The 12,300-nt window shown below is 43.1% G+C and overlaps 1 protein-coding gene across 1 annotated transcript in view; it reads left to right on the top strand.

Annotated features, from left to right (window-relative positions):
- LOC142020892 (polycystin-1-like protein 2) overlaps positions 1 to 12,070 on the top strand; it is an 82,111-nt gene extending 70,041 nt beyond the window's left edge. The window contains 8 exon segments of the mRNA XM_075009133.1: positions 623 to 950; positions 2,068 to 2,201; positions 2,320 to 2,447; positions 3,175 to 3,335; positions 4,855 to 5,065; positions 6,736 to 6,837; positions 10,441 to 10,572; positions 11,945 to 12,070. Coding sequence (XP_074865234.1) covers positions 623 to 950; positions 2,068 to 2,201; positions 2,320 to 2,447; positions 3,175 to 3,335; positions 4,855 to 5,065; positions 6,736 to 6,837; positions 10,441 to 10,572; positions 11,945 to 12,070 — 1,322 coding nt within the window.
- The last annotated feature ends 230 nt before the right edge of the window (positions 12,071 to 12,300 follow it).

Below are 12,300 nucleotides of genomic sequence, written 5' to 3'. Positions count from 1 at the left end.
AACAAAGCCAAACAGCCAGAGGACAGTAGGTGTTGGTGATATTACCAGCTTCCCCACCACCCCCCAGAGACCTGTGCTCAAGGGATTGGTCACCAATGAACACAAGTTCTGGAGTCTCATTCTGCAAATCCCAAAACATACATTCAGCCCATTTTTGGTGCTCAGAAGTGTCTTGGTGCTACTGAAGTGCATTGGCAGAGTTGTGTGTAAGGAATCCCCGATATAATAGACCAGGACTCATGCACTCTAACGTTCTGTTACTGGATCTTGTCTGTCATGGGGTGAGCTCAGACAGTTTTCTTCCCCTCTGTCACCTGCGCCTTTCCCAGAAGTGTAACAGAGATAACAATACTGGCTGCTTGTAAAATGCTTTACCTTCTATGGATGAAAAGCTCTCTATAAGAATGAGCTCTTACTATTCCATCATGCCTGACTCAAACCAGGACAATTAATCTTTTACTTTCTTATTAAATTCCTGTTGGTTTTGTTTGGTTTTGTTTTAAGAAACAGAATCCAATAATAAGACAAAGTCTTTCAGAGATGGAATGAATGAGAGTTGAGACTATATGACCATTGCACCTGCCCTATTGTTAACACTGACTCTTTTACCTCTCTCTCTTAGGCTTCATTACTGATGGCAACTCCAAGCTGGTAGGCAGTGCCCGGATTCGTCAAGTGAGAGTGAAAGGAGACACCTGCCCAATAGCTCCCAAACTGCAAGACTCGGTCCAAGAATGCCATGCTCCCTATTCTCTCCAAGCAGAAGACACGACTGACTATGGGGAACATTGGAATAACTCAGCCTCTGATAACTCTTCTGACTTGAGTTCTGCATGGCAATATCAGAGCCAGTCCAAACTAAGAGGGCATCCAGTGTGGGGTAAACTTGCCATCTATAGGGGAGGAGGATACGTGGTTCACTTAGGAACTGATACTAAGAATGCAACCAGGTAGCTCTTTTATTGTGTTTGGGTTTTGCTCAACTGCAGTTTTGATTTGATTATCACCTTGTGTTAATCACATATTAACCAGAGTGTAGTCCAGGATCATGAGCCATTTGTCTAATGTTAGAACGATGTGCATCCACATGGATTTGATTTATACATGCAAGTACCATACAATAAAAAAATCAGCGCTGGAAAAGACCTAGTGCTTCCGCCCAGTCAGTTCAACTTCCTCTTCTGCACACCCCAGCATTTGATCTAGTCTACTTTTCAGTATCTATATCAATATATTTTCTACTTCTTTCCTTTACAGATCATTACATAGTTTAACTGGATACCATTCTTAGCAATATTTCCGCCTAAAACTTCCCTTATCCTTGTTCATCCCATTAGTCTTCCTAAAATTTTTGTGGAGAACCTTGTGCTTTTCATCTCCCTCCTCAGTGTTTATGCTCTTCAGATAATTGCAGACAATTATTATATCCACCTTCTACCCATGGTTAGAGATGAAGAAGTGAATTTTCCATTACAGGAAACAATCTGGCTGGATACCTTCACAAGAGCAGTGTTTGTTGAATTTACAGTCTATAATGCCACTGTGAACCTGTTTTGTATTATAAGCCTTAGGTCTGAAACTACCATGTCTGTGAATAACAACAGAGATTGCATCTAGCAATGAAATAAGAGAATATGGAGGCCTTGTGAGCCGAAGGGTTGGAGAAAAGTTGGCAGAAAAGGGACCTGTGTATTTCCAACAGGAAGTAGTGTCTAGTGTTGGAAACCCAAGTGGACCTATGTGTCTATAGCTAAATTAGATGGTGTTGGAAATAGATGCACAGAAACCTGACTTTTGCAATGCCAGGCTAGATGATTGAACCAGACATTGTCTTAACTTCAGTACTAGTCAAAAATAGGAGTAAAAGTCTTAGACTAACTGCAGTATAGTCGACAGAGAAATCTCTCTGTCTGGACCTACACATCAGGTGTTCTTTTAAAAGTCCTGTCTCTTGTTCCCCATTTCTGAATGTCGTTTCTGAACACTCATACCCCTAGTGTAACACCACGCACCTGTATATGAGTTAAAAGTGATTGTCCACTCTCTCTTTTGTACACTCTTTGGCAGAATTCTCCAGTATCTATTCAACAACGTCTGGCTGGATACCTTCACAAGAGCAGTGTTTGTTGAATTTACTGTCTATAATGCCAATGTGAACCTGTTCTGTATTATAAACCTGATGTTTGAAACAAATGCATTAGGTAAGAGCCCACTTTCAATTCTAGCACTTTAGGCTCTTGCACAGTGGTACACAACAAGCCACAGACTTAGACGGAGGACTTTCAAAAGAACAGAGCTGAACACAGCTTTATTTTTCAGGGGTCTTCTTCACACATGCCAAACTTCAGAGCGTCCGGCTGTACCCTTACACTGATGGGCTACACATCTTTGTTGTTGCGGCAGAAGTGATTTATTTCCTATTTGTCATCTACTACATGGTAGCACAGGTAAGACAGAGCAGAAGCGTCAGTTTCCATGAGTCACACTGCATCTGATTCTGGTCTCCACTACAAGGGTTTTACATCAGTGTCACTGAAGCAACTTCATTGGTGTTGCTCCTTGCCTAGTTCCAGCACCAATGTCAGCTGGGTGCAGCAGTAGCATCTGCCTTGAGTGCTTCCCATCATATACAGGCTGGTTCAATGGCTCTCAATACCCCAGCTATACAAAATGTTCCACCATTCCTGCCAGTGTGAGGTCTAAATCAGATCCAGTACCTTTAATACATAAAGGGAAAGGGGGACTTCCCTTGAATAGAGGGCATGCTGGTGTAAAGCCAACAGAACCTGATTGTCAGCCAATGGCATTTAACCTGCAACCTTAGAGAATAAAGCCAACATCCTCTACTACATGAGACAAAAGCCAGCAGACTCCCTGCTTCCTTGACCCTGGGAAGAAGAACAATAGAGAACCATATAAGGACTGATTGAGTAGATATGCAGAGGTCTCTTCTGATGCAGAGGGAATCCTCTGAATCCCTAATGTTGGACTGAACTGCTGGTAGCTCCTGGCAGAGCTGGAGGCTGAAGCAGCAGCCTTAGCAGAAACAAATGGAACTGAGTTTATTGAAATAACATGGCAGTGATGTATATGATTTACCCTGTTCACTGTATACAGTCACACTGCCAAAATTCTTGCTAAGGGCTGTTGAGATTGAAACTCCTGTTTTCACAGGGAAAGCTCATGAGGGCCCTGAAATGGAGGTATTTCCACAGCAAGTGGAACCTGCTAGAGCTGGCCATTATACTCATTAGCTGGAGCACCCTCTCAGTGTTTGTGAAGAGGACAATCCTGGGGGCACGTGACATCAGCTACTACCTGCATCACAAGCATGAGTAAGGTCTTTCTCTGCCTTAGCTAGTGCCTCTGGTTTCCCAGTACCTCTGCTACCCAAGAGACGTGCTCTCCAGGGGTAGCTGCATTTCGCTGCTGGAGAAGGTGAAGCTGTATGGCTGTATTCTGTGATTCATGTAAGCCTTTTATGGTTGGCTGCATGTCAGTGATAGGAATTAAAGCTAGCACAGCTGGGGAAACACTAAAGAGCACCAGGCATTAGCACCACTTTCCCTAAGACGGGGAAGAACTGATGGGCCTTGCTGGTGCTGGAAAGTGTACCCCTATATGACCTATATATCCCCACATCTGAGATATATTTCATACAGGGATAGAGATATGTATCTATATCCACCTGTTTCCCACATCTCAGGATAGCTACCTGGGTGGCAGAGTTACCAACAGGCATCGCTGGGCCCTAGGCAACGTGGGGACTCCCAGCTCCAGGCCCTCAGAAGGTTTGGCTAGGGGCAGGCAGCCTTCAGCACTGTGCTTTCCCTAGCCAGCCCTCAGCACCACTCAGCCAGCACCATGGGTGGGCTCCAGCAGTGATATAAATGGCCCAGGGCTCCAACTGCCACAGTAGCAGCAGTGATGGCTGGGAGCCTTGGGCCCTTTTAATCACTGGACACCTGGGGCAACTACCTCCATTACTCTTCCCCCCTCACCATATTAGTAGCCCTGCTAGGCAGGTACATGGCAACTGTTTAAGAGCCCAGAGCAAAGCCACACATCCCTAATTCCTAGGACAGAAACTAACAACCATCCAGCCACAACAGGAAAGAATACAATAGACTGTGGTAGAATTTACACACCCTTGTGGAAGGCTCTGTTGCAAAACAGACTAACAACTGTACAGAAAGTGTTGCCCCTTTAAACACCAAAGCACAAACAGAACCAAGTATCTCTCCAAGCTCATCTATGTAGTATGGGTTGCTTCAGCCCAGTATAGCCCTAATCCATCCTGCTCTAGCCCTATTGCTGGAAACCCTTCCCCCTTTCACTGCTAGATTTATTACCCAACTCCCTGCAGCACATTCTTCTCAAAGAATTTGATGGATGTTAGTTAGTTCTCCATAGCTGGCCCAGCTCTGCTATCCTGCAAATCTTAGAAAACTGTGGTTCTTGTCAGAGCAAGATAGTAAACTCCTTCCCTGCCATTGCCAATCTTTAAAGAGGGCCTATGCACCACATTACAATACTCAACAGCAAACTGAGTATTTGCAGCAGGTCCCTGTTCCTGAGAGATTTGCTGAGTAAGAAATTCCTGGCCTGACAATTAGAAGTACTCCAACTTTTGCCTCAGATTGGCCAACCAACACAGATGTAAAACATCACTATGCACAAGAGACTTAGCTGCAAGGAGGCAGGAGGATAACATCTGAAAAAAAACCATGGATTAACTTTGCAGAGAAGACAAGCTCTGACTGAGTAGTGCTACCAGTGTGCTCACTAATTGCGGGGCATAGAAATGGTTTGAAAGTTTTTCATGCATTGTTTATTAATCTTCTTTTCTCTTAGGTGTGTAAGTTTCAATGAAACAGCAACAGCGGATGCAGTTCTTGGCTACCTACTTGCTTTCCTAGTGCTTCTGTCTACTGTGAAATTGTGGCATCTCCTAAGGCTTAACCCTAAGCTAAACATGATCACCTCCACCTTGAGAAGGGCTTGGGGTGACATCTCTGGATTCATCATTGTTATTTTAATCATGTTTCTTGCCTACTCCATTGCTGTGAGTATATTTATGGTTCCTATTATTTGCAATCTAGTAGTGGCATATAAAATTAATAATTTCTGAGTATTGAAAACCACATGGCTCTGAAATTTAAAATGAAATAAAGCTGTACACCTCGATCTTGGGTAAGCAGTTTGAGGGCTCCAATATGCTGCTGGAGGATCCACTCTCTGGCATACATGAGTGACAAGGTAAAATATCTACCTGTTTGCCCTTTGCAAACTGAAATGAAGTCCAATAAACAAACAAGATGATAAAATATAGATTTCCTGTTCATAGCATATGTGTGCCAAAAAGCAAAGTGCAGAAATATATATTCGGTGAGTAAAGATCTTACAGAACAACCGAAAAAGGGAGACTGACTGACTGACAGCACCAGATATGCTGCGGTCTGAGACATGCAAAGTAAACACAGGGGAGATTTGTTTGGGTTTCTGCCTGTTGCTGGTTATGCAGGAATAAAGTTCATTATTATGTAAACATACTAGTTTATTCAATCAGGTTAAAGAATCACTGCATCATAACTACCTATGTGTATTTACTGGTTTATCTGAAACACTCTATGTACATTACCAGGTAGAGAGCAGGTGGATATAGAACAGATATAGTCAGTCTGTCACTAAAAAGATTAGGTAGTAATTCTAACTACTTCTGCAAAACAGCAATAAATCCAGATCAAAGAAGTAATTCAAAGGACAATTTTGTGCTTAAAGCAGCAAACTGGGACTCAGACCAAGATTCAATTCCCCGCTCTCAAACAGACTTTTTGTGTGACCTTGGCCAAGTCAGTTAATTCCTTTGTGCCTCAGTTCCTAACTGTAGACTGGACATAACAAGTCCAGTCTTTCTTTCATCTACTTATGTTATAAATTCTTTAAAACAAGACTCCCTTTTTTTAAGTGTTTGAACACCCAGCATAGTATGGACCAGAGTTGGTGGAGTGCTGTTGTTAAATAAATCTCCTGCATCCCAAAATACAACTCCCCTGACATTGTGTTATATTTACACTCATCCAAAATGCACTTGGTACAATAGAGGCACAGAGGAAGATGTATTCCCTACCCCTTAGGAGTTTCATTCATTAACAAATACACTAATTGGAGACAGATACTGCTTTATAGTATTGTTGTGTATTAAATACCCCAGAGATGGCTGCATGTCCAGTAGTAGATGGAAATGATTTCTGTGTATATAGTTTGTGGAAGAATTTTGAGATCTTTTAGAAGACGGGAACCACTGGTCTCATACTGAGAAGTGCTGAGCAAAACCACTTGAAGCTAATAGGAGCTGCAGGTGCCCAGCATTGCTGAAAAATCAAGTTTCTATGAATACAAAATATTTTACTGCAGTTATGATCATCAACCACTTGTTTCCTTGCTGCTGAATTACACCCCAAATCTGGTTCCCTCATTCTCTCTCTAGCAAACACTCCTGTTACTGACATAAAGAAAGTCTTAGGAACTTGAGTAAGATAACTTGTTTGATGGACCCATTACTCTGCATGTTCATCAGGACCTAACCCCCAATCATGAAGGCGAAGTAACTCACAGATCCTGGGTTCTTGCCTGTTCCATGTAACTATGATGTCAGATCACAACAAGCTATTAACTAAATGAACAACAAACTCTTTCATTTATGACATGAAATCTGCCTTCTTTCCCTTGCAGACAAATTTGATGTTTGGTTGGAAGTTGCACTCTTACAGAACCCTTTTTGATTCAGCAGAGACAATGGTCAGTCTTCAGCTGGGAATCTTCAATTATGAGGAGGTACCAGAGTCTTCTGATTAATTTTTTGACCTATGCAGGTTGCACAAACACAGCACAAAAAATAGAGTGACAGTTCCATGGGGCAGGAACTAACTAAGTTGCTTTTATATGCAGATAAATAAAATGAAAACTTGAACCACAAAATCATATTATGATTTTCTATATTTAGGCTCAATCCATCTTTGACTCTAGTTAGTCTCTCCATTGAGTTGAATGAGAGGTAGATGAGGGCTATAAAGAGCAGCCATATGGTCTCAAAGTGATTTATTTTAAATTAAAGAAAAGTAATCATGAAAGGGGGAAAAAAAAGGACAGGGGTGGGGGAGTAGAGAGAAAGCACAACATGTGTCTTGTCTGTACCATGCTACATTGGCTGTGCTTCACAAAATGGCAACAGCGGCCAAGGCAGAGAGCAGACTTGTAGAAATATTCAGGTGCAAAACCAGAAAAAACTAACCTCTAAAATAGTTGTATTTTAAAAATACTTCAAATATTAATTTTAACACAAATATGTGGAGGTAGACCTGACACCAAATTAGCCCTGAGCAGTCCCAATATTTGGAAAAGTTAGAGCACAAAATGCTAGATCATGATTATGATATATGAATAACATGATTATTTCTGTCTTTACCAAAAGGCGTGGTGATATGTGCTTTTTCCTGTTTCAGAAAGATTACAGGGTAGCCGTGGCATTACCTAAGGAGGAGAAAACAAGACAGTAGCAAAGAGCTGAGGAGTGAAAAGGGAATAGCAAGGAGAACGCACATTTTGGTGGAGTTAAGAGAGTGGGACTTAAGACATTCAATTAATCATTAAAAAAGCCTTATGTGGCTAATTTCTCATAGAAATGGCAGCACTAGTGGAGGTTCTTAAACAACAGACGATCTCATTAATGAAGAAAAAGTGCCAGTTCTGAAATGTATACACAACTGCAGAACAGCAGATAAATAACTCAGCAGGGCACTTTGAAACTATTTTGAGAAATCAACACCATTACATTTGACTGGTTTCCCTTTCTAGAACATTGCTCCAGCCAGTCTGGCGTTCTGTCCTGCTGAACTGAAATCTGAATAGTACAGATACCACTACTTTGTTTTTCACGAAACATTAAATATTTGGTGCCATTAGGGAAGAAGTGCTCACTGCACTCAGCCGGCACAAAGGAGATTTTTTGGTTAGCGTTAGACATGTATCTGATTTTAAAAGCTCAGCTCCCTGTTTTATATGTGGGAGCACTTTCTTAAGAAAGAGGACTAGTGTGCAATATAATTTCACACTCAAGTCTCCATTTTATTTAAACTCCTCCGAACACTTCACTAAGAAGTAAGAAATGTACTCAAGTTTTAAACAGCCACCTTCTCACCTAGCCAATGCAAATTTATTGCATGGTTCAGTCAGACAACAGAAATTACTATCAGTAGTATATGTGGACCCCCTGCAATGCTGACCAAACATTCTCTTCAAGACTCAATATATGTGCACCTTTTTCTCTCCAAGGGGAACTGTGTTTGCAGAAGGGTACATTTAGTGTGTGAGTTTTTAGTACATTTTTAACTCCCTGACCTCCCAAGAAAGATTCTTCCATGTTACAACTTTTTTTACAGCCAATTCCTTTGTGTTTTAAACTAGTTCCTATTTGTCACTTTTCATTATTCGTGGCTGTGCCAGGTTTACTGTGGCACCAGTACCTCCATGGAGCCAGGCCCAGTCTCAGAAAGGCCTCTGGCCTGCTCCACTTGCACTGTACCCCAAACCCTGCTGGCTTCTTCCACCTACCACTTGTTTATCTCAGTCCACCCACCAGTTTGCTCCTCTATGTCCCCATCTCCCTGGATCTGGATCCTAGTGCATTTCTGGTTCTGGGCAGTGTCTGCTTCCCACCACCCTATGGGGCCCTGCTTATCTCACTGGAGCAGAGCTGCCTAGAACTGGTGCAGAAGCCTTGCTGGTCTCAGCCAGTTGTGGGGGGCTTGGCTGGGCCCCTCCAGGAAAATGGGTCTTCAGGGAGTCTGACTGGAGCAGGGCTCTGGCCTGGCTGATGACATCACTCCTGAGAGGTGGGAGTGATTCCCTGCCTGGTACCAGTCCTGTCTACACTGCTGGCTCAGTCTGACATACACATTTGACTCCTAGCAGGGTTGATGAGTTCAGCCGAGAGGCAGAGGGTGGGGAAGTGGGTCTTGGGGGGCACTGAACTGTGAGGTGGTGGGAAAGATATGTTGGGGCACTAAGGAGTGGGGGTTCTGGGCAGTTGTGGTCAGGCTGTGAGTGGAGGGCACTGTGCTTTTGTGGGGGAGTATTGGGCATAGCGGGTTGGAGGCTCTGGACATAGGGAGTCAGAGGGGAATTGAGTGGATGGATGGCTGTGTGGCATGGCATGGGCCCTCTCTTGAGGGGAAGGGGCATGCTGGTAGTGCAGGGATAGGTGGGCACTATGTGTCTGGCAACTGCTGGTTAGTAAATGGTACTGTCGGACTGGACTGGGCAGAAAAGGGTCACCCCTGCCATGCCATGCTCCATTGCCTCTGGCTGGCCGCTTGCTCTGGACACTCACCTCCCCACGCCATGTTCTACTGCCGCAAGGGGACCCACAAATATGTTTGGGGCCGGGTCCACAAACGGTTTATCCAGCCCTGTTCACAGGCTTCTCTTCATTTGTACTGAAGGTTACTCTGTAGTCATATTATAGCTTTAAAAATTGTTTGGTGCTAATCTCCGTGAATCTTCACCTTTTACATAGTTATCTTGTTCATGCCATCCTGTCCTTGTATGAAACATTTGTCAATCAATAAATATTTGCCCAAGCCTGCAAACAGTTGCTACCATTAGTTATGTTTGCTGCTGTGAGAAATCTCCTTGAAGTACTGAAAGCATGAATCCCAGTTGTGTTTGCAGATGTCACATAGGATAAAAGGGGAAAAAATAACCAAAATAGCCTGTTTCACACAAGCAAGGGCATTTTCAAATATATATTAAATGCACCAGATAAATGTGTGGGTACAGTCATTTATAACAGCATGTGCAAAAGCCCATGCTTTTCTTGTGCATTTTTGGGAACTATGTGAACAACTAAGCCAGAACTACAGTGGGTGGTTCAGAGAACTGACAATGGGCTAAAGAGTTGGCTTACCTAGGTTCAAATACCATCCAAGAGGCCATGTATAAAACTTTTTGGATTAAATCAGTTTGGTGGTTATCAGAACAGGCATTGTTTGACAAGCATCCACATCCATAATTACCAGCCTCAGCAAAGAGGCCAAAGACGGAATTCATGCAGGCGCATATCTGCACTGTTTTGTTCTAGAAATAAGCAGAAGCCTTTTATTTACAGGTCTGTCAAGCTGCTACCTTCATGATCACTAAATTTACAGGCACACAGATAAAGAAAGCTTGGCCCATAATATATATGGATGCATGAAAGCATGCTCCATTAACTCTGATGTGTAGTTACATCTCTGCATAAAACTCACTCCTAGAGAGAGAAGACGCAATATATTCGATTGCCAATATGGATGTCCTTTTCAGGGTATTAAGTTATCCCACTTCTAACCTTTTATTGCTGTAATAAAAAACATAAATGCCTTATTTTAACTTATTTGCCAGGTCTTGGACTATAATCCAGTTTTGGGCTCTTTCTTAATTGGATCCTGTATCATTTTCATGACGTTCGTGGTACTCAATCTGTTCATTTCAGTGATTCTGGTTGCTTTTAGTGAGGAACAGAAACATTACCAGGTACGTTCATCTAAACAGTTTCATTTAATGTTTACACTACAGTAGCACACAGAGGCCTTGAACCAGGCCTGCTGACGGGGGCGGGGGGGCAGGGAGGGGGGCAGTTGCCCTCGGGTCTGGCCTTTTCAGGGTGTTCAAAGTTCCAGCAAATGGAGCCCTGGGCCCCTTTTGAAGTGCCAATAGTGCTGCTCCGCCAATCCATGTAGCTGGAGGGTGTGGGGGGGCACAGAGTGGCTGTTGGCCCTGCTGCCTTAAACTGATGTCTTTTTGCCCTAGAACCTGTACAAATATTGGTGAACAGGGCCATCCTGGGAGGCAGGCAGGGCTTGGGGCAATGCTCCCCCACCGTGACCCTAGCACAGGGCTCAGAAAAACACCCCTGTGCTGCGGGCCCCACCCCTTCCCCATCCTGTCCCTTTACCCCCTCCCTGACCAACCAAGCCAAGGATTACCTACAACAGCGATGGCAGGAAACAGGAGCAAGGGGTTGTCTTCCTTCATCCCTCTCCCATACTCATCATGTGGGCAGTGCAAGCAGCAGTCAGCTCTGCTCCACTGTGCCCTCCCAGCCTGCTGAGCTCCTCTGCTCAGTAGGTGGCAGGGAACAGAAACCACTTCCTGCTGCCACTGTGAAGCAGGGCTTAGTGGGCTGGCAGGGAGCAGTGTGTTAGAGTGGAGCAGGCTGCCCACTTGCTGAGTTCAAGGGTGGGGAAGGGTAGGCAACTGCCTACTGCTGCCCACAGCTGCTCTCTCCCGCAGGTAATCCTTCCGCTTCCTGTCCATAGGGCAGCTGGGTTGCCCACACAGTGCCCCCAAAAGCACGTTTTTAAATCCTGGCTATTAAGAGTTCACAATATATTTCTACTAAACACATCTGAACTTTTGTAAAGTTACGCTGCTCTTTCCAATTCATAGAACCGGTATTTCTAAGTCATTTTATCAACAGAAATACGTACACTCTCAAAACATCTTGTGCATGTTAGTCAGACAAGCATCGAGCTACCTACTTTTGTGTATTAATCTTAGTTTTATCTGTAATTTCTACTTTATACTCCTATATCAAATCCAGAATAAACTTTAGATTGAAATCCTGGTTCCACTGAAGTCCATGGCAAAACTCCTATGGACTAGCACAAGGTCAGAATTTTACCCAGAATATTGCAACAAGATGGATATTTTTTCAGTAACAGTGAAATACTGCATAATCCACCTGAATCCATTTTTGTTCTGTTTAGATTATTTTAGTGTAATTTTGGCCCAGTGGTAGTTTGCCATTTACATCACTAGAGCCAGACCTTCATGCCATATGTTTAAACTAACAATCTATACACAACTGTAGAAAACGTGGGCCTTATATTTGTCATTTTTTTAGGCTTCAGAAGAGGAAGAGATAGTTGATCTAATGCTAATGAAAATTTTCAGTTTCCTTGGGATTAAATGCAAAAAGGAAGAGAAGCCAACCAATGGTGAACAACTGAAGGAAGCAGCTAGTACCTGAAAACCATAGTGACCAATTGCTTTCTGTAAAGTCTCGGCTGCTATCTATTTTAAACTACAGCAGCAATGGCTGGCATTAGATATTATAGTTACTACGTGTAAAGTGGTATTACATAAACAGAAATATGTTCAATAATTAAATATTGTGGTGTAAGACATTGGATATTACCTGTGAAACAATAAACAAATCTAGAATGTGTCCAATTATGTACAGTAAACTCTTTCAAATCT

Source organism: Carettochelys insculpta, chromosome 14, assembly GCF_033958435.1.
Source record: "Carettochelys insculpta isolate YL-2023 chromosome 14, ASM3395843v1, whole genome shotgun sequence".
Taxonomy (NCBI): Eukaryota; Metazoa; Chordata; order Testudines; family Carettochelyidae; genus Carettochelys; species Carettochelys insculpta.
The sequence above is the reverse complement of the archived record's forward strand: the minus strand, read 5'-3'. Positions and strand labels throughout refer to the sequence as shown.